This window comes from Rhinatrema bivittatum, chromosome 5 (genome assembly GCF_901001135.1).
Source record: "Rhinatrema bivittatum chromosome 5, aRhiBiv1.1, whole genome shotgun sequence".
NCBI lineage: Eukaryota > Metazoa > Chordata > Amphibia > Gymnophiona > Rhinatrematidae > Rhinatrema > Rhinatrema bivittatum.
The window spans coordinates 98,595,675-98,619,333 of NC_042619.1; the positions used below are offsets into that span (position 1 = coordinate 98,595,675).

The 23,659-nt window shown below is 43.7% G+C and overlaps 1 protein-coding gene across 1 annotated transcript in view; it reads left to right on the top strand.

Moving 5' to 3' along the window:
• Positions 1–581: 581 nt before the first annotated feature.
• LOC115092108 (mesenteric estrogen-dependent adipogenesis protein-like) overlaps positions 582–23,659 on the top strand; it is a 37,592-nt gene continuing 14,514 nt past the window's right edge. Inside the window, exons 1-3 of the mRNA XM_029602644.1 lie at positions 582–1,236; positions 19,885–19,997; positions 22,011–22,123. Of these exons, the coding sequence (XP_029458504.1) occupies positions 905–1,236; positions 19,885–19,997; positions 22,011–22,123 (558 nt within the window). The 5' untranslated portion in view covers positions 582–904. The remainder of the gene's footprint in view (positions 1,237–19,884; positions 19,998–22,010; positions 22,124–23,659) is intronic.

Here is a 23,659-nt window from a genome sequence, read left to right on the forward strand (position 1 = left end):
CTTTTACCATACGAGGATGCTTGATTTTTTTTCCTTTTATTTTTATGATATTCTCTATATTGTCTTATTTTGAATTCATAATAAAAACAAAATTAAAAAAAATACATTGTTACCTCAGAACACTGTATTTTGCCCTTTTCATGTAAAATCTGTTATTATAAATCACAACTTTTAAATTTAGCTGTGTGAAAAGGATTTTGGGGGAGGAGGGTCGGGGGAGAGGGGCACAAGGCTGTAAGTTTCACCTAAGGTGTCTAATACTCTTGCACCAGCTCAGACAGCAACTCCAGCCAGTCTTGGACCATATTGATTAATAGGGAATTATTGTTATTATCCTAGTGATAGCAGAGGGGACAGTTACAGCAAGTAGTCAGTCAGTGTGCTACTGTTTAGAAGAGGAAACACTACAGATAGGCAACAAAGTACAGAGAAAAAATAATAATAATAAAGGAATAAACCCCCCTACAACTAGCAGAAGAATCTGCCCTCTGATGCTTTTGACAAGGCTCCAGGCAACTGTAGTAGGTGCCTGCGGAGGATTTTTTCTTTACAAAAACAAAGGGCGTGCCAAGAAACACTCATGGGTGGAAAAATGAGCCAGCCCTTTTCAAAAGTTTTAAAGCAAGCTTTTCAAAGAAGCACTAGAGTTATTCTGACGATTTCTTCGGAACGTGTTAGTCTAGTTTTGTTTTGTTTTTTTGTAGTTGTTTGTTTTAAAGCCTAAAGCTTTCTTAAGCCAAGAACCGAGATCCCGGCTCTGCAAGCGTCAAACCCTGTCCCACTACGTTTTTTTGGGGGGACTGTGGGCTCTGTCTGCCCGGTGCCGCTGCATCCCAGCACCCGTGCCCTACAGAAACCGTCCTTCTCTGTCACTCTCGAGGCTCCGGGAAGGCGCGCGAGGGCAATGTCTGCCGCCTACGATAGGAAGATGAGCATGGGTATGGACGACATCTTCGACGAGCCTTTCCCATGCAGAGAGAACCGGCAGGCCAGCATCGTGTCCCTCTCCCTGGGCGAACTGGGGTGCCTGACCACTTGCAGCTGCGAGATGGGCGTGCTGCCCCTTGAGCTGCTCTTCCAGCTGCAGCCCGCTTATTTCCTGCACGAGCCGCCCGCCAGCAGAGAAGGCGGCGGCAGCATCACCGTGCAGAACCGCGCCGGCGGCTACAACGTCTTCTGCGACGGCTCCGTGCAGCTGAACGGGAGCCAGTACCGCGTGCTCAACTACATTAGCAGGTGAGGGGTGCCCGGGAGAAGTCGGCCAGCGATTATTTAAAAAAAATAAATAAACCAATATAAAAAAAAAGGCTTGCTAAATCAGTACTGGGGTTGTTGTTTTTTCAGCAAGCAACTTTGTTTGGAAATCTGCGTATGCTTTGAAAAGGGAGTGTTTAAATAAACGGTACCGTATCGATGTCGCAAAATACCAACTTAGTACCTGATTCACTCAATTTTCCCATAGACACAAAATGGGAAAAAGCAGTAATGAATCTGGCCCTGAGATTGGTTTTTTTTGCTCTATTAATAGCATCTTTGGCTTAGGTCTCTTTGCGTTTTTAATATAGTTTTATATTAGATTTTCACCATTCTGAATTAAAATTAAAATCAGGCAATTATATTCCGATATAATACCTATGTCCTTATCCCAACCCCGATGGTTTGTAATCAAAAGGCCTGATTTACTAAGGCTTTTCTCCACTTTTTTATTGTAGGGGCACATCTGTTTGTTTGTTTTTAAGCAAAGTTTATTGAAAGCAGACAAACTTTTATGATATTGGTGTGGCTGTCCGTTTATCCCGCATTTTGTCTGTGGCAATCGGTGTCATAAGTAAAGCCGAAGGCTTGCACGCAAACCGATAACACCACCTTGGTGCTTGTATTTGAGAGAGAGTGGCAAGGATCTGATAACTGACAGGTCGATACAGTAACGTTGAGTTAAAGATTCCCGGTCTGTAACGTGCTGGGAGCGCACAATACAGACGAGTAAGGCCATCCAGCGATACAGTCTCCAGTTTCACGCGTCCTTAGCGCTTCCTAAACCCTTTCCTAAACCCTTTCCGCACCCAGCATGTAAATGAACGAAAAAGCTGTATAATGAAGGAATTAGCTATTCCCCTGCGATACTGTAACGGGCGCTGATATTATCTCCTCCGTAACCCGCTGTTCTGCCGCGGCCTTAACCTGCTAGTTTACCGCCTCCCCCTAGTAGGCGTTAGTGTAGTGTAGTGTAAAAACATTGCTTACCCGCCCTGGTCCCGTCCGGTCTACTGCAGTCCCGTCCGGTCCCCTCCTCCCGAAGCAAAAAAAACACAAACGAAAAAGTAGCAAGGCTCGGGCCTGCTATGGTAAGTGTAAAAAGTGTAAAAAGTGTAAAAAACAAAAAACCTGTGTGTTATATAAAAAAATAAAACAATTTTAAATACCTGTCGGAGGGCCGTGGGTCCAGGCGGCCGGTGGGCAGCCATCAGCGGCATCCGGTAGTCCCTTCTCCCTTCCTCCCTCCCTCCCCTGCCTGGATGAGCGCCAAAATCGCACGGCCGGGTCGGCAGCGGGGGGGGGGGGGGGGGGCGGCAGCGAGGGGGCGGCAGCAGGATCCGGGAGCGGCGGGTAGGCAGCAGCGGGGTCCGGGGGGGCAGCGGCAGCGGGATCCGGGGGGGCAGCGGCAGCAGGATCCAGGGGCGGCAGCGAGATCCGGGGAGCGAGTAGCGGCAGCGTGTTCGATCGGGCAGGCAGGTAGGTGGCAAAATAAAGATGGCCGCCTGCACGGGAAAATCGTGCAATTGGCCGCTGAAGCCGTGACGTCACGAAATAAAGATGGCCGCCTGCACGGGAAAATCGTGCAATTGGCCGCTGAAGACGTGACGTCACGACGTTTGGCGTCACGGGGTGTGACGTCACGTCTTCAGCGGCCAATTGCACGATTTTCCCGTGCAGGCGGCCATCTTTATTTTGCCACCTACCTGCCTGCCCGATCGAACACGCTGCCGCTACTCGCTCCCCGGATCTCGCTGCCATCCCTGGATCCTGCTGCCGCTGCTCCCCTGGACCCCGCTGCTGCCTACCCGCCGCTCCCGGATCCTGCTGCCGCCCCCCCCGCTGCCCCCCCCCCCCCCGCTGCCGACCCGCCCGTGCGATTTTGGCGCTCATCCAGGCAGGGGAGGGAGGGAGGAAGGGAGAAGGGACTACCGGATGCCGCTGATGGCTGCCCGCCGCCCACCGGCCGCCTGGACCCACGGCCCTCCGACAGGTATTTAAAATTGTTTTATTTTTTTATATAACACACAGGTTTTTTGTTTTTTACACTTTTTACACCTTTTTACACTTCCTGGTGCCTGTCATTTCAAATGTCATTTGAAATGACAGGTACCAGCGCACCCAGGTTACTGTATAGGCGCTGTTACAGCGCCTATACAGTAAAATGGGTTGCGCGGGCATAACCCTTCCCTAACGCTTCACAGCCGCGGCATGCATTTGTATGCGATTAGAAGAGAGAATCAGGCGTTTGGTCAGGAGAACTGTGCGTGCGGGGAGGAAGGGTGCGCCTGACACTGCCGCACTGTTTTTACCGCGGCCATACTGTATCGAGCCGTGAGAGAGCATGATGGGGGCGGGAGAATTCTGGACTGTGAAATGGGTACAATGAACTCAGTGCTCCTGCTCCAAACACAATTTTGTTGCTAGTTAAAAAAACAGACAGCGCCTGTTTTTTAATGCGCCCCAGATGCCCCCCAGATGCCCCCAAGGGGGAGCGCCATGCAATATTTAAATTAGGGGGTCGCGTTAGTAAGAAGGCGCTAGGGATGCTTGCGCACCCCTAGCACCTCCTTGCTAACGCGAACCCAATTGGCGTTGGTGGTCTGTCGGTTTTCCTAAACGCTGCATAGCTGCACAGCCAGGGTTTCAGGAAACAGACACTTGTCATTTGAGCGTCTGTTTCCTGCACCCGACTGCCAGTGGGTTTTTTTTTCTATTTTTTAACTTTATTTAATTTTGTTTTTCCTCCTACGTAATATCGCAACGATATTACGTAGGAGGCAGTACAGAAAAGCAGTTTTTTCTGCTTTTCTGTACTGGCATAAGAAGTGCTCAGCAAGCACATTTTTTGTTTTTGCATCTTGAGTGAAAGAAATAGCCTCAATCACATGCATTATTGCATTAGGGGATTCATTAGCATCTATTCAACCCGCGACTGACTGCGGGTTTTACAGTGCGCTCAGCTGAGAGCACTGTATTGCATCGGCCCCAAATAATCTCTGATTCAGCTTTAAATATTCAGATAAACTCACTTCTTACCTTTCAAAACATTTATTTAAGAGCAAGGAATAAACATAGCATTTGCTGTAGGATGTTTCTGCTGTGATGAACTTTTCTGGAATACTTCAGTTTATTTTAGTAGGTAAAAAGGCAATATTTCTTCTAAGGCTCAGATAGAGTCGGAAAGGGTTTTGCAAGCCTTGCTGCTAGGCTTTATCTAACCTGGAGAATTCTCTGTCAGAGGACTGTTCCATCCTTCCTCCCTCTGTCCTCTTCCATCCCTTATCTCTCTACCTTTCTTTCCTAAGATTCTTTCTTCATTTCCTTCCTCTGCCCTCTCCTCTTTTCCCATAACCATATCCCTTCCCCTCCTTCCTCCCCAGCCTCACTCACTACAATGACTTTTTTTTCCTTACATTATTCAAATTGCAAATATAAGGAGTACATAGGATAGGGGTGGAAGAGAAGGAGGGAAAATTGGACTGAAGACGAGGAGGGGGAACTAGGGAGGAACAGGGATGGGGTGGAGAAGGAAGGAAGGATGGACATCTAAAAGGGATTGTGTGAGAGAACTGGAGGAAAGGGGAAAAGATGGTGTGAGAGTTGTCAGGGAAAGGGGGTGAGAAAGTGGGCTCCAAGCGAGCCCAGGTATGAAATTTATCAATATAAATAAACTTTTATTTTCATAAAATGGACTCAAGTTGCCACTCAAATCTAGATGTTTTAAATTACCTACTAATACTGCCACCACTTATTTCTATACACGTGTGCAGTGAACTAAGGCTGTAGCCTCTAAGTACTCTTCAGTTGTACGTGCCATAGATCTGGGTGGTTTCTGCCAAGCAGCTAATGAGGGCCAGCAGATCAGCGATTTATTGTGGTGGGAGTGGCAAAATAAAACATGAAATCATAAAGGTAAAAAGGAATGTCAATGATTGTGTTTATTTCATATTTGCCAACCTGGGTAGTCAGGATGCAAAGAGCATTCTTAGCATTGCTGGAAGAGAAAGAAAAAAGAGGTGAGGTTGACATTGTAGGCTACTTGCAGATAAATAACCCAACAAGGAATCATTCAGTATAGTGCACAAGGAGTTCAAGAAGTTAGGGGACGTTCTTAGGCAACTGTCAGAGATGGAGGTGTTTTCTAATCTAGGCTATCTGTGTGGAAAGGGGGAAGACAAATAGGTTGTATCAGGAACTCAGAGAGGTATGGTGATTTGGGCTTTACTGGGAGGTTTAATGAAATTCATAGAAGCATTTATTTATTTGTATTCAAAAGTCTTTATTTCCTGCCCCTCTGAAGTTCGGGGTGGGATACATGATAATACATGCATAATAAAATGCTGGGCATATGTGCCAGCGGACCTTCTATGTAACAAAAAAAAAAACCCAGTAAAAGTAGCACTAAAATTATTCAGTAGCATCAATCAAATTCTTATTTCTGGGAATGAAGTCTGGGATCTATACAAGATAGGACAGAATCCCAATATAAACCCTACACTTCAAATTCTAAAATACCCTGCATTCACAGAAACTCCCCCAACAAAGCATCCAGAGCAGAACTAGGACACTTCCCCTTACCACTCACCATAGAAAAAAGATATATAAATTCTGGTGTCACCTCACTGTAATAGCAACACATTAATACACCTCAGTAACACTGTGTAATAACTGAAAGCCATGCAAAAAATGTACTCAGAATATACAGCAACCTGACATACCATAACACTCTGTCAGACTCACGGTAATAACCCTACCCATGAAAAGACAACACTGCAAATATTACACCAGGCCCTAATATCCCATTACACCTTCTATTAGGAAAACAGAACAAGTCAGGCTGATATAGATCCCTACAAGCTATCAGAATACCTCACCTTGGTCACACATGAGGACACAAACACTCACCAAATACAGAATAAAGAGATCCATAAAATATAAATAGAACCGTGCAGCCAAACTGAACTGGAAACCGCAACAAGTCAGACTCTGTATGTAGTGCAACAATGGAAAAAACAGAACTATCACCATTACTCATTAAACATCAAATACAAGCAAGATATATAAAACATCTACCACACCAATAAAAAGAATAGATATTTCAAATCAGCTGACAAATAGAATTCAGTAATTAATAATGCATATAAACATGTTTAACAATTTACCAAACACCAATCAAATATTTCAAAAGTGCAGATACATTTAATAACACCCAATAATTAAAACAAATAAGAATTTAAAAAAAAATATCCCTTGTGCTTCCTTCCTGGGAATTTTAGATTTCCAGTCACCCTAAAATTGTTGATTGGAGGGGAGAACACAGACCTTATCCTCTCTCTCACATACACACACTTTCTGATACACACATATTCATTTTCTCACATACTGACAAGCGCTCTCTCTTTCTCACTATCACACACACAGGCTCTCTCACACACTGTCTCTCTCACATGCACAAACACACAAGCACGCTCACGCACACACACACACACACACACACACACACACAACAGACTCTCTCATACTTACAGGTACTTTTTCTCTCACACAAAAGGCTCTCTCACTATTTCAAAAGCTGACCATACACACCCCTGCCCTGACCCTGAGCCCCCAAAATACATGCTTTATCCCCCAGAGAACCTCCCCAAACTGTACCATACATACCTCTAACCCCAAAGAGGTATGTATGGTCCCCAAAGACACTGGCATTGCCATTGCCCTGTATCTACTACCAAAACACAATAAAGCCACTCCTTAACTATAACAGAAATCCAAATAAAAGAAAGGGCTCAACTGTCTTTAAGATAATGCCATACTGTGTCAGATCAAGGTCCAGCCTTTTCCTTCCTTTGGATTGCTGTTGCTCAAACAGCTCTCCTAATCCCAGAGCTGACAGGCACTCACTGGCAGTGGCTTGGCTGTGGAGTGGGACCAGGATCAATCGATGAGAGACAGTGGCTGCCTGGGTTCGGCAGAAGGCAGGTAAAGAGGGACTGCTGACTACCAGGTGGTTGTTCAGGATTCTCATGCTATTGGCATGGGCTTTTCCACCACCACCATCCATGAAGTGCATTAAAAGAAGCAGCAGAGACTGGTGCGTTGGAGTGTTTGTGCTTGTGCTTGTGCATGCATGCACATGAGCATGCTATTTTTTAACTTTGATTTTCTGGCTTCTCCTCCGTGGGACTGATTCTGCCGCCTGCAGGCTTACTGTAGCAAAATGGAGGCAGTGCTGGAGTCATGCTGTAAATCAAAATGGAGGCAGTGCTGGGATCTGTGAGTAATCAGCGGGGGGAGAGCCAGAGATGATAGCGTCAATTAGGGTTGCCAACTTTCAATAATGAAAATTCCAAAAATTTGGATGTTTTAAGTAAAATTTTTGTTGATAGTGTCCATCCTCTTCTGCAAATGACTATTATTGTATAGCGCCCCACTGGGATACCTACTAAGGAGTGTGGCCTAGTATCTCGGTCATGCAGTATAGCAGGGGTGGCCAAACACACACTCGGGCAGATTTTAAAAGCCCTGCTCGCGTAAATCCGCCTGGATTTACGCGAGCAGGGTCTTGCGCGCCGGCGTGCCTATTTTGCATAGGCCGCCGGCGCGCGCAGAGCCCCGGGACGCGCGTAGGTCCCGGGGTTTTCTGAAGGGGGCGTGTCGGGGGTGGGGCCGAACGACGTGGCGTTTTGGGGGCGGGACGCGGCATTTCGGGGGCGGACCCGGGGGCGTGGTTTCGGCCCGGGGCGTTCTGTGGGCGTGGCTGCGCCCTCCGGAACCGCCCCCGGGTCGGGTCTCGGCGCGCCAGCAGCCCGCTGGCGTGCGTGGATTTACGTCTCCCTCCGGGAGGCGTAAATCCATGGATAAAGGTAGGGGGGGGTTTAGATAGGGCCGGGGGGGTGGGTTAGGTAGAGGAAGGGAGGGGAAGGTGAGGAGAGGGCGAAAGAGAGTTCCCTCCGAGGCCGCTCCGATTTCGAAGTGGCCTCGGAGGGAACGGAGGCAGGCTGCGCAGCTCGGCACGCGCCGGATGTCCAAAATCGGCAGCCTTGCGCGCGCCGATCCAGGATTTTAGAGGATACGCATGGATATGCGTGTATCTTATAAAATCCAGCGTACTTTTGTTTGCACCTGCTGCGCAAACAAAAGTACGCGATCGCGCAGTTTTTAAAAATCTACCCCCATGAGTGCCACAAAACCAGAATTCAAAGAGGCAGAGAGCTGCCATTACTTTTATGGGGGGAGGGGGGAATGTCCCCCACACCTGAAAGAAAAGGCCAAGATTCTCTCTCCCCCATCAGACCCAAAGATTCAATTACACACTCACCCTCTCAGACATAAAGGCTCACACACACCCTTTCAGGTCATAAAGACTCTCTCTCTCACACACGTACTCACACACATGCACACACAGACTCACCCTCTCAGACACAAAGACATTCACACACTGTTATTGTTTGTAAGGTTTTGGGTGGACCCTTGGATACTGTGGCTGCTGACCACGCCCACGGGGGGAAATCATGTGAGGGGCCACAGGTCAGGCTCAGTTTTGGGACACACAACACAGAGTTATATCTTTTATTGGACAGAGTTGAGAAGCCATCAGAGGTGGCAGTAGTGAGTAGAGATGAAGCCAGGCTGGGCTTAGGTTCCTCAGGATATTGGAACAGAGATTCCCTCTATGGCTGTGCTGTAGTGGAGAAAACTGAGATAGTGAGTTCAGTGGAGCATACACAGAGTTCTGGTATAGAGCCTCGTTGGTAAAGTTACTCACACAGCAGTTTCTCACGGAAGGTGACACAGAAACTGGAATAGAGGCAGGCCCTCGAGGAGCAAGTACCTGGTTCCAGGGAACAGCTCTGAGGAAATAAAGTTGGTAACTCACTGATGATGTAGGCAGCAGTTTCTTCCAAGCAGAAGAGATAAGTTCAGGCAGCGAATCAGGGAACATGGGCTCTCGAGGAGCGACTACCGGTTCCTGATAGCGACCTGCAAGAAATGAGAGAGGCCCCCGAGGAGCAGGTACCTCATTAGGATAAAGTCCAAAAGTTGGAGAGGCAGAGTAGCTAGGTACGGAGAGCGAATCCCATTCGTAAGGAGATCCCACTGTAAGGAGTTCCCTTGCTAACTCGATTAGCTAGCAAAAAGTGTAGGCTTTTGTATCTGGGATGCGTGACGTCATCACGGGGACGCCCCTGAGGTTCACGGCAAAGAGAGAATAAGAAGCAGGGCCACGCGGCGCGTGTGCCCTATGGTACCCGGACAACATGGCGGGATGCAGCGCCCAAGCCGGACCCGGGATGCCGGAAAGGACGGCAGGCGGACGCCGCGGCAGCCAGACTTCCACCAACCGCGGTGGACTAACAAAAAAGGTAACGTGGGCGGAGTGGAGACACCGGGTAATGACAGTCGTAACACACACAAAGAAACATGCACACACCCTCAAAGACACAGACACACAGACACCCTCACTCTCTGAGATCACAGACTCACACACACATATTCTGCTGTTGTGCTGCTTTTCATGAACTCACTCAGTGAGTGCCCCCTACCTTAGTACTGCCATATCATTATGTACAGTTCTTGTTTGCTGTCAGCCCTTCCACAGCCTAAAGCAGTCCCCTCCCTTTCTCATTTCCACCCCTTCTTAGCACCCCTACTCTCCAGGAGAGTGACTGATTCCACAGCCAGTGTATGCAGCTTACAAAATGCCGGTTGGCCACCCCTCATACATGCAGAACACAGAATAAAGTCCCCCACACCTCAAGTCCCCCACACATCAAATTCAGAATAAAGAGACCATAACTATAACTAGAAAAGTGTAGACAAAAACTGAACTAGAAACCTCAACAAGCCGGACTGTTATGCAGTGCAACAATGGAAAAACAGAAATATCTTTCTATTCCTCATAAAACATCAAACAATTAAATCAAGAAATATAAAACATCCATCATAATAATAAAACCATACCAATAATTTTTTGAATAGCTTAGTCTATTGTTTGCTTGCATTTCAGTGTTCAGGCAGCCTTCATGAGATGATTTTATTATTGATTACTCACAAGGGCTAGGGCTACCCTCTCCCAAGGTGGTGAAGGCTACTCCTGACTCCATGGTCCCTTCTCAGTCAGGGGGAGAACAAAACAAAAAAGCCCATTAGGGAGAATTGGGAGCATAGGGAAGGCTGATCCCAAACCACACACTAAACCCATCGCCGGAGATGCCAAGGGTGGTCCATCCCAATGAGTGAGATTAAAGGTCAAAGAGTGAGATTTTTCAGGTGGAGTGTCTAGGATATAAATCTGGACTCTCTTGGATCCTCTGTAAGCTGTTCTCTGTACCATGGGAGGTAGATGGTGTTTTCCCAGAGGACAGTAAACACAGTCAGACTCTGCTATGCTATTACAATTTGGGGAATATATCAGTGATCTCCTCCCAGTTCCCAGTCTCCTGCTGTCTTGGTTTCGTCTCTCTGCCTGTGTGTGACTCCAGGCGCTGCTATAGTCTCTGATTTCTCTCTATATGCACTTGTCTATGTGTGGCTCCCGATCAGGGCCAGTGCAAGGCAATAGCCATTCTAGGTGAAACTTACAGCCTTGAGACCCCTGCCCCCCTTTAATGGCCCTCTCCACATACAATTAAAAATTATGTATTTGTAACATATTTTACATGAAAAAGGACATTCAAAGTACATTCTTCTGAGGTAAAAACATCACTTAAAATAACATGTATATTGTATTTACATGCACTTCTGTTGTACCAACCAGAAAACACTGCAAAAAAATTAAAAAAAAGACATTTGAAACTCATAAGGCATTAAGCCTAACATGTGCTGAGTATGGGCTTGGTTCTCAGAAAGCCATGAATAAACAATTTAAATGACAATATGGTAAACCTCCCATACCAAAACAGCATTAACTGCCAGTACTCAAACAGTAACAGCCCTACCTATGAAAAGGCAACAGTGTAAATATGATTGCAGGCCTTAAAACACCAATATACCCCCCTATCAGAAAAACAGAACAAACGAGACTGCTATAGATCCCTATACAGAAACTACATGCTAGCAGAATACTTCAGCTCGGTCACACATGCAGAACACAGACAGACCACCAAATACAGAACAAAGAGACCATAAAATATAAATAGAAACATGCACACAGAAACTGAACTGGAAACCAAAAGCCAAACCCTTTATGCATTGTAACAAAACAAACATCACAAAATTTTCATAAAACAATAAAATAAATAAATATAAAACAGTCATAATTATAAAACCATAAGAATCAATAGAATATGTATTTCCATACAGCTGACAAATAGAATATCCAATATTTAAGAACTCAAATAAAAAAAATTTAAAACATTAACTAAACACCAATAAAATATTTCAAACCTGCAAACACATCAAATAACACCCAATAATTAAAACGAATAAAGATTTAAAAAATCCCCCACGCTCCATACCTGGGAGCTTTTGATTTCCACTCACCCTGAGACTGTTGTAGATTAGTGGGGTAAAGAGCACATACATTTTCTTCTTTGTCATGTAAACACAGTCACTCAAAACACCTTCACCCTCTCACTCACTCACACACATCCCATGCACCCTCTCTCTTATACACACCAATGCACACTTTCTCTCTCACACACAAACATGCACACTTACTCAGTCTCTTATACATACCATGAACACTCAATCTGTCTCTTACACCCATGCACACATTCTCTCTCACAGACACACACATTTACAAATATATGCACACATGCACGATCTCTGACACACAAACTCAGGCTGGGCCTCTCTTCTTTGGGTCGCTGGTGGGTTGGAGTCTGCTGGGGCCTCTCATTTTCTTCTGGACAACAGCTCTGCCAGTGCAGGTTTCTTTTCTTCTTAGGGCTGCCAGCAGGATGGGGAACGCCAACGGGGCCTGCTCTTTGCTTTGCGCCAGTAGGACCTGTTCCTTGCTTGAGGCAGATGGGGCCTGTTCGCTCCTTCTACAACTGGGGAAGACCAGACAGCACTTCATCTCCTCTCCCAACAAATGGCAACCCCCCCCCCCCCCACACACACACACACACACAGTAGATCATAGTCCAGCTCCAAAAAAAAATCTTGAAGGACTAAAATCCAGACGATTTTTGGACATTTTAGCCATCTGTTTGGTTTTTAGGCAAGAAATAAAAAATCTGTACAGTCTGGAAGAAATACGGACAGATGGCAGTCCTAGCGTTGGTGGTGCACAGTACACTCCGTTTCAAAGTTGGTGGTGCCTGTAGCCGCTACGCCCCTGGCTGCCAGACTTTAGACCATTCCCCAAGCTTAACTAGATACCTTATGCTTTTGTCATCTTTTAGGGGTATCTATCCTGTTGCAGATTTTGGCATCATCTGCAAAAAGGCAACCTTTCCTAATAGCACTTCTGCATTATTACTAATAGAAATGTTGAAGAGAATTGGACTGAGGACTGATCCATGCAGTGCATCACTTATAACCCCCCCTTTCCTTGAGGTAAACTCTGTTTATCATTATCCTTTGGCATCTGCCACTCAGTCAGTTTCTAACCCAGTCAGTCACTTTAGGGTCCATATCTAGGAAGCTCAGATTGTTTATAAGTCACCTACGCAGAACCATGCCAAAGGCCTTGCTAGAATTCAAGTACACTACATCTAGCACTCTGCTACTCCCTCCTGATATAACTCTCTGGTCACCCAGCCAAAGAAATTGATTAGTTTTGTCTGCCAAATTGATTAGTTTTGTCTGCCTATAATCCACTGGACTCCATAAACTGCACTATCCTCTATTTTAGCAGTCCATTAATTTACACAAGTCCAAGATCAGAATTACTGGCCTGTAGTTCTTAGATTCCTCCTTACTTCCATTTTTGTGAAGAACCACATCTCCAGTCCTTTGGAACCACTCCTAATTCTAAAGCAGTATTGAAAAAGTCAGAGAGTGGAGCTGCCAGAACATCCCTAAATTCCCCAAATCCCATCCAACCCCATTGCTTTATCCAATTTTCAGTTTTGCTAGTCCTCATGAACACAGACTTCTGAAAATTGTTTGCAGCCTACCTCACTTCCATTCTTATTTGAGACCGTTTTCTGCAGTCAGTGTCCTTTCTCGTGGAACACTGAACAGAAGTACAGCTTCTACACATTTCACCCCTTCACCTTTGAGTCTTACTGTAGAGACAATGAAGTATCCACTAGATGATCTTAGCTTCCAGCCCATGGTTAGTCCTCTACAGGGATTTACCATTCCTAATAGCACTCCCCCAGAGACTTGCTAGAATGTGTAGCCCTGAATCCATGGGGGGGGCAGGGGGTTAGGAGTGAGAGTAGGGGAGCAGTGTAGGTTTGCTTTCATGAAGGAAGGAAGTGCGCTCTCCAAGTTAGGCCCCCAGACTAGCACAGAGAGGGAGAGACACTGCCCTGCCAGTCTTGGTAATAGACTGGAGGGAAGCAGGACATAAGAGAGATTGTTTTTTCTATTTTTGATCAGATCTTAAGATTTCTCTGTTTTAAATCTGTGTCTTCTGGGAGGCACTAATCCCTTCTCCAGAAGTGTAGGAGGGATCTTTACACCCCTTCGCTCCATCAAGAGAAGGTTGCAGAGACCAACCAGTGAAGATTTAGTTTGTTTTTTCCATCTGATTTGGAAGGAAGTATTTTTTCTGCCCCCTTCCTTACCCAGAACAGGACTGTAAGAGCTGTTTTGGTAGCGGCCCTACCTCCAGGCGGGTCAGAATTCTATTTTTTGAAGAAGATACTAAAGAAGAAGAAAGAGAACACCTGGAGACTCTGTTGCGCTCCCCGTCTGCACCCGGCCCACGCATGGGCCTGCTCACCTCGCTAGCTCCTCTGCAGGTCACGGGTCGGCCTCCCCAGCAGCAGCCGCGAGCTCCTCTAGGTCTCGGCATCCTGCGGCAGCGGTCGCCGGGCCTTCCACTGCGCACCAGGCCTCACACCGGAGTTCGGCGTCTCCAGTGGCGTTGCGCGCGTACCACCCGGCCTCTTGTAGGGCCAGGGGCGGGTCCTAGCTCCACGGCACACCCTGATTGATGGAACAATATAAAGAAGTCCCTGCCTGCACTTCCTTGCCTTGGCAATTGGGTCGGCATTGTATTGTGTTCTAGTTTGCCTCTGTGTTCACAGTCTTGTTCCAGTCTTGTTCCAGCCTTGTTCCAGTGTCCTACTGTTTCAGCGTCCTTCTGTTCCTGTGTCTGTCTGTTCGTCTTCCCAGGTAGTACCCTCGGACTGTCTCTCTGGTGCTGACCTCGGCCTGTTCCTTGACCTTCCTGCCTACTGCCTGCATCCTGACCTCTGCCTGCCTTGTGACCTCGTCTGACTTCCAGAACCTGACCTCTGCCTTCTTGACTATTCCTCGGACTGACCCTTAGATTCTGACCTCTGCCTTGTTGACCATGTCTCCTGATTCTGGCTCTGTCCCTTGTCTTCTCATCGTCTAAACTGTTTGGATCTTCCTTGCCTCTCCAGACCAACAGCGTGAAGCCCAACCGCGCTCCCTTGCTGTTCATGGGCACGCCTCTCTGGGAGACCCTGCGAGGCCCACCTAAGTCCAAGTGGCCCGGGTCCCTATGGGCTCCACCCGGAGGGACCTCGGGCTTCCAGTGGTGAATCTCATTCTAGCTTCTGTCTCCTCCTGTGCTCCGCCCCCTGGGGGTAGGTGCTTCCTGGTCCCTACCAGGGAGCCTTTCTCCACTGCTCCAGGACAAGGGTCCACCTCCAAGCGCAACAGACCCCCAGTTGGAGATTTCTCCCTGGAACACACGTTCGGGAGTGCACTCAGGACATCAGATACTGTGGGGAAGGGGATATCCTATCTGGTTAGAATACCCCAGCCACCTTGGGATACATATTCATATCACACCAAGGATGAAATACCAGTTCCAAGCTTCAGTACAAAGGGACACTTCCACAGACAGAGATACAATTTTCTCCCTGTAATTCTCAGAATCTGGATGTAACTTGACACTTAATTGATCTTATTGATTTTTACACAATTAACCACAGTAAGCATTATTTTGAACACCAATCCAGCGAGTCCTTCCTGCTTTGTCAAGGTACCTGTCCCAAAGAGCTATGTTAACACACACACACACACAGAGACAGAAGGTTTCCAGTGCCCGGGGTCCAGAAGGTTAGCCTTCCCCTCACAGAAAAGAAACCATTTCATGGAGACAGAAGAGTTGGGAAAATGGTGGAGGAGTTAACCCGGTTTAAGAAATTCTTTTATGGCCCTTTGGAATTAGATTTATTCCCTGAAAAAAAGGGTTACATTACAATACCATTTTGCATTTCTTCCTCTCACTAATATTAATTTTAATATATTTTTAAAAAAGGTCTTGACACCCTTTTTTGTACTGTTTGCTATTTTTCATTCTATTTGTGCCTTTGCTGCCTTGTTTACTTTCCCAGCTTCTCTTAGCGACTCCAGTTAAGAGAAACGAATGGTTAGACTAGATGGGCCATAAGGACCTTTTCTGTCGTCATGTTTCTATGTTTCTATATTCCTCTGTCTTCCTTTATCTGTGATCTCCTGTAGTTTATAAATGCTAACCTTTTTCTCTTACCTTTTTGGCCATCTCTTTAGAAAACCAGTGGATTAATTTTCCTTTAATTTACTTTCCTAACAAAAAGGTTTGCCTCCCTTACAATATTTTTTTAGTTTTGCCTGCTGTTTTCTGCTTCCCCTAGCTTATCCTATCAGGTTAATGACTCCTTGAGGGACTCCTCTCCCATCTTAACCAAAATTAGTTATTTCTGAAGTCTAGGACCCTTGCATCTGAATGAACCTTTACTGTCTGTGCTCTAATACAGAGCCACACCAACTGCCATCAGAAACACACTTCCCATTTGTAAACACCCAATCCTGTATCGCCCCCTCCCATGTGGGTTCTGTTATTAATTGTCAGAATGCTTTCTTCCTGCAGACAATCAAAGATTTCCTTGCTTCCGGACAATATCATAGTTGGCATATCTGAGCATGCCTAGATTTAGGCATAGGCGAGTACCTTGGGTGCCAAATTCTGAAGGCACCCAAAAACTGGGATTCCCTCTGCTGCTCTCTGATTTCCAGAGACAAAATCTTCCACCCCTGGTCCTCTGTCTATAGGCACCATAATATTAAATCCAGCCTTATATCTCAATCAGTATCCAGTAGATTGAAATCACCTAGCAATAGCATCTTCCCTTTCATAGCAATATTATGAATGTCATATATATTAAATCTCTGTCCATTTCTTTTCCCTGCAAAGGAGATCTATGTAGCATACCAGTACAACATAAGAACATAAGAAATTGCCATGCTGGGTCAGACCAAAGGTCCATTAAGCCCAGCATCCTGTTTCCAACAGAGGCCAAACCAGGCCACAAGAACCTGGCAAGTACCCAAACACTAAAGATCCCATGCTACTGATGCCAGTAATAGCAGAGGCCATTCACTGTCAACTTGATTAATAGCAGTTAATGGACTTCTCCTTCAAGAACTTATCCAAACCTTTTTTAAACCCAGCTACACTAACTGTACTAACCCCATCTGCTGGCAACAAATTCCAGAGCTTAATTGTGCATTGAATGAAAAAGAATTTCTTCGATTAGTGTTAAATGTGCTACTTGCTAACTTTATGGAGTGCCCCCTAGTCCTTCTATTATCCTTCTTTCCAGATTAGCTCACAGTACCTCCTCTTTACCTCGTAAGCCCTATAGGTCAGTCGCTTTAAGATTTATTTGTATATATAGCACCTCTCTTCCTCCCTTTCTTCCTACCTTGTCCCTCATTATTAGATTATAGCCTATTATAACTATATCCCAGTCATGGTTCTCTGTGTACCACATCTCTGTAACCACCATTATATCCAAGTCAGCTTCTTCCACAACTCTGGGACTTTATTTCCCATAGTATGAGTATTAGTGTACAAAGCTTTCCAGATGCTGGCCATTTTTTCGTGATATGTATTGTATACAGGAACTTCCGGTATATAAAAACCAAAAATAAATAAATAAATAAATAAACTCTACTTCAATATTCAGGAACTACTTAGCATGAATGTGCATGTGTCACAGTTCATTAATATTAAATGCTTAAACCCACAATAATTCTGTGTTAACATTAATGCAGACTGATGCACATGTGCATTAAGGGTAACACAGTGTTCATATGATGTGGGTTCTCTTTAAAGGAAAGAAAGGCAATATATAAGCCTAAATAGAAGAAAATTGCAGTTTAGTACATTGGCCTCTTTTATTTGCAAAATTGTGGCCTGAAAGTACTTACAAGCATCTGTTTTCTTAACCCGTGGTTGTGAGCGAGTTGGGAAAATGGATGCTCGTAAATTGAGCGTCCATTTTCCTAACCCACGCACAGCCACGTCTCCTGGGCACCAAACGCCAAGAACATGCTAGGGACGCACAGTTGATCCCTAGCACATCCTTTTTTAGCACAGAAGCTCATTTACATATTAAATCGAGTACCCAGGAGATGTGGCTGTGTGCGCATTTAAAAAAATGGGCGCCCAATTTGGATGCACGTTTTTAAGCACAGTCTATTGCATCGGCCCCTAAGGGCACTATAACACCATCATGCAATTTTCCTATCCTTGCTGCCATTCCTTAGCCAGCCTGCAGCAGCCACCTTCACACTTCCTCCTCCCTCTTCAGGCACTATCTCAATTCGCTCGCTCTGTTCATGTTAAGTTGGTCAGCCATTGCCATTCTCTGAAATCGGCCCAGCCAGCTCACACAGAGGCCAGACAAGTAGGGCAGAGAATGACTCCCAGCAGCAAAAAAAGATTACTGATGATAAAACATAGTCTTTGCCTTGTCGTCTGTTCTGCTGCTGCTGTCAGCCTGTCATAAGGTGACAATAAAGTTGCAGCTCCTTTTTTTTTGCTGGCTGTGATTTGTTCTACAGCAGAGAGATGCCTTGCCTCTGCTAAGTATAGAAGCAGATTTGTTACGCCAGATTAGTTTTGAAGACTGCAATTGAAAAAGTACAAGAAAATGTTTGAAAGTATAAAGTTATAAGTAGGCGACGATAAGCATTATTTTGCATCTTTTGATCCTTGTATGTTCAAATGCTATATATCTTCAAAGTTAGAAAATAATGGAATATAAGATGTTTTGTTTCATACAAATAATGTTATTTCTCCATTAGAATATCTTTTTAAATTGTCTACCAACATCAATTTTCATAGAAAAAGGATTTTCAAAATTGAAAACTATGCTCTCAAGATCACGTATTTTCAGTAGAGATATCACATTTGATTTTGCCTTATAATCTTTTGGAGGGTGATTAAAAATAGTTTTCAATGCATTTTTGTATTTGCATTTTTTTCTTTATAGAATTTTATTTAGTGTTAAATAAATAAAAATAAAAATTTATATTTAATATAATTGTGGGGTCTGGCCTAGGGATAGCCTGGAAGAAAACTGAATTTTTAATCTATTTCACCTTCACCTCTTACTGAGTCTTAATGTCTTGCAATTAAGCAATGGCAGGACTGAGGGGGCACCATTACTGGGCTATGCTTAGGGCATCAGTTGATCTTAATCCGGCCATGGCATACACCCAAACGCGTTCTTGCTCTCTCAAGCATATGCTCAAGTTATCTTATAAGTTTATCTAAGTGCAAACAGTAGTCAATGAAAATGTGATATTTATCTGCCTTTTTTAATTGAATAATTAATGCCATCATACAATAAAAATTCAGTAATTGCATTCTTGATGGTATCAGAACTTTTTAACTTTGCTTTCAAAGAATGCTTCTGAAGATTCCAGTTCCAGGATAAAGATATCCAGAGGAACATAAGAACATAAGAAATTGCCATGCTGGGTCAGACCAAGGGTCCATCAAGCCCAGCATCCTGTTTCCAACAGAGGCCAAAACCAGGCCACAAGAACCTGGCAATTACCCAAACACTAAGAAGATCCCATGCTACTGATGCAATTAATAGCAGTGGCTATTCCCTAAGTAAAATTGATTAATAGCCATTAATGGACTTCTCCTCCAAGAATTTATCCAAACCTTTTTTGAACCCAGCTACACTAACTGCACTAACCACATCCTCTGGCAACAAATTCCAGAGCTTTATTGTGCATTGAGTGAAATGTTGTTTAAAGCATACAGGGTCTAATTTGATTTAGAAAAAGTTGATGACTTTTCAGCATTGGGAGGTTTGAACGCATGTGAGTTAGGTCCATCTTTAGTCCTAGCATATCTAGAAAACACAGAGGCAGAATAAGTTTCTCCACATTCTCATATTAGGGCATCTAGCTGCCTTCAGGAGGGATTCCTGCTAGTCTGAAAAGAGTACTGCAGTTTAAATATAAGTTTAAGATGTGCTGAGATTCCCAAACAAGGAGACAATTAATATCAGTTGTAATGGATTTGTGATATTTTATGTTTGGTAAATCCTAATTCCTAAAAAATATTTCCAGTACCTGAATGTAATCCACTCTGAAGAGCTGAAAAAAGTGCAAAAAGAGAATATAAATCTAAAATAAATTAATTTAAAAAATGTCGGGAAAGCAGTCAATAAGACATTTTAAATAAATAAATAAAAGTGCTGTTTGGTGAGAACATGTAATATCTTTGCCTTGATTTTCTAACAGGAAAGTGGATCTGAAGAGCCACATGGATTACAAAGATTACAGAGAAACTATACTTAGCAGACCAATGCTATTCTTTATTAATACCACAAGTATTAAACACGGTCCTTCCAAAGGTAAGATATACAACCCTCTCCATTTTTTACTCTCTGCTACACATGAATCACAATGGTTAACTTAGCCACTGAAGCTCATAATCCATTGCATCACTGAATCCCGCGAATCGGATAATTTCAATGGAAAGAGAGGTTAACATACAAATGAAAATATACCTTTTTATTGGCCCAGCTTAATAAAGCATCTGAGCTGCCTAACACGTCAATCACACTACTTTTAGTAAAGTTTCTAGCGATCATAAGGTAAAATGAATGTGTTGAATGCTGGTACCTGCCATGGAAGAAATATAAATATAGGGTATGCTAATTTTCACAATAGAGAAGGCCTTTTAATGAACATGCATACTGTGTGTTACTGTTCAGAATAAGGATTTGTGGTCTTTCATACTGTACATGGATAATAGTATTGTATGCTACCTTTTTCAAATGCTCAAAATAATGATCCAGATAATACCAGACACTTGTGTACTCAACAAAAAATATTAATAGTCTGGCTGGAAAATGGATTGTATATGTTTGAACTGGGGAAACCTCATAAAGTGCCTAAAAGGGCTATATGGATATGCTCAATGGCTACTAACGAGACTCTAGCTCCAACTTAGTGGTTGTTAGAGAAAAGTTATTTATAATCATTGGAAAACCCCAGAATATACAAGTTGCTCAATCTATTATTCTGATGGCTAACTTGAGTGAGATGATAGCACTTTATGAGGTTTCCCCAGTTCAAACATATACAATCCATTTTCCAGCCAGACTATTAACCTTTTTCAAATGTACATATATTTGGCTCTGGAAGCTAACATAAACTCATACTCATCTGCAGTAATTAGAGTTATGTTTCTAAAGGGATTTAGGAGTGTGCAAATATGCTGTTTTTCCATTTTAACATAGGAAAGTTAGAAGCTCTTCCGGCAAATCATTTTACTTCAGTTTAATGCACTGTAATCTGGTAATTGGTTTTTTTTTCCAGTATTTGAAGATAATGAGGCAGTCAGCAAACCTGCATGCATCACTGTCCTCCTCAGAGGAAGCTGCATGTATGTTTCTGAAATGCTAGGATTATGGTGCAACATTAACCATTTAAACTATTGGCATTTAAAGAGTTAGCCATTTTAAATGATAAATACCCAAACAGCCACCTGCAGCTGCTAGTGGCACATCCCTTGCTATGTCCATTTCCGCCCCCATTTCCGCCCCCATTTCCTGACAAGCCCGCCTGCTCTGTGAGCTGGCCAGTAAGAGCCTAGTCTGCCCCAACATAGGAAGCCTTGCAACAGGAAAGAGGAACCCACAAGTCAGTCTTGGGCCAACCTGAACTTGCCTGACTAAACAGTAATTTAATCATTTAAATATTTCATATTTTACATCTGTAGTTGTGATTCTGTCTAATTGAAAGCACTATAAATATAAATTCTTGTGGTTACTTATGCAGGTGTGGAAAATTTAGATTTGGAGGCATATATAAGTAATAAACCTCCACAAATTTTGCTTGGAAAGGAAGTTAGATAAAATTTTTATAGTCAGCAAGCAGATAGGTAACAATATAACTATGGGGAGGAAGATGGCACAGTGTCACCACAGGAAGATCTCAAATATTTTATGAGGATGATATGCAATTATATAACCTGCCTTTATTCGCCAGAAATACCTGATCAGACTAGACAAACTGGAATATCATTAGCAGCCTTTTTTTTTGGCTAGCATTTAAGTGCAGGATCTGAACTGTGAATTGAGTATGGTGCTTTCTTGGCCTTTAAACTGAAATTGAGAAAATGTACAATTGGGGGTTGGTTGGGGGTTCACCTAGTTCCTTTAGTGAAGATGATGATATAACAATCATTGTAAATAAAAAAAACCCAAACTGAATTAGATAAAATTATCCAGAACATCAACTGAATAAAGGTTAGAATGATTCCCCAAGATAATATCTCCTATTGATTGATTGCATTTTAATGAGCCTTCTTAGTGCTAGATGCATGATGTTTCAACATTTAACTTGTATTATGATTTCAGAAAAGACATTTGCTTTTGTTGTTAATACACGGCACCCAAAGATGAAAGCACAGATAGAACATGGCATGAACAATATCATCTCTTCAGTGTGGGGAGAAAGCTACAAACTGCAGGTGAGGTTTGATTATATTGAATTCTGTTGTGCGGCGTATGATACTGTTCATTTCATTAGTACTACTATCAATCATTTCTACCTTTTTCATGAAAATGGACTGAATCAAATCACGGTGAACCTAGAAGATGTGGTAGGCCTGATTGACAAACTGAAGAGTAGTAAATCACCTGGACCAGATGATATACACCCCAGAGTTCTGAAGGAACTAAAAAATGAAATTTCAGACCTATTAGTAAAAATTTGTAACTTATCATTAAAATCATCCATTGTACTTGAAGACTGGAGGATAGCAAATGTAACCCCAATATTTAAAAAGGGCTCCAGGGGCGATCCGGGAAACTACAGACCGGCTAGCCTGACTTCAGTGCCAGGAAAAATAGTGGAAAGTGTTCTAAACATCAAAATCACAGAACATATAGAAAGACATGGTTTAATGGAACAAAGTCAGCATGGCTTTACCCAGGGCAAGTCTTGCCTCACAAATCTGCTTCACTTTTTTGAACGAGTTAATAAACATGTGGATAAAGGTGAACCGGTAGATGTAGTGTACTTGGATTTTCAGAAGGCGTTTGACAAAGTTCCTCATGAGAGGCTTCTAGGAAAAGTAAAAAGTCATGGGATAGGTGGCGATGTCCTTTCGTGGACTGCAAACTGGCTAAAAGACAGGAAACAGAGAGTAGGATTAAATGGGCAATTTTCTCAGTGGAAGGGAGTGGACAGTGGAGTGCCTTAGGGATCTGTATTGGGACCCTTACTTTTCAATATATTTATAAATGATCTGGAAAGAAATACGACGAGTGAGATAATCAAATTTGCAGATGACACAAAATTGTTCAGAGTAGTTAAATCACAAGCAGATTGTGATACATTGCAGGAAGACCTTGTGAGACTGGAAAATTGGGCATCCAAATGGCAGATGAAATTTAATGTGGATAAGTGCAAGGTGATGCATATAGGGAAAAATAACCCATGCTATAATTACACAATGTTGGGTTCCATATTAGGTGCTACAACCCAAGAAAGAGATCTAGGTGTCATAGTGGATAACACATTGAAATCATCGGTACAGTGTGCTGCGGCAGTCAAAAAAGCAAACAGAATGTTGGGAATTATTAGAAAGGGAATGGTGAATAAAACGGAAAATGTCATAATGCCTCTGTATCGCTCCATGGTGAGACCGCACCTTGAATACTGTGTACAATTCTGGTCGCCGCATCTCAAAAAATATATAATTGCGATGGAGAAGGTACAGAGAAGGGCTACCAAAATGATAAGGGGAATGGAACAACTCCCCTATGAGGAAAGAGTAAAGAGGTTAGGACTTTTCAGCTTGGAGAAAAGACGACTGAGGGGGGATATGATAGAGGTGTTTAAAATCATGAGAGGTCTAGAACGGGTAGATGTGAATCGGTTATTTACTCTTTCGGATAGTAGAAAGACTAGGGGGCACTCCATGAAGTTAGCATGGGGCACATTTAAAACTAATCGGAGAAAGTTCTTTTTTACTCAACGCACAATTAAACTCTGGAATTTG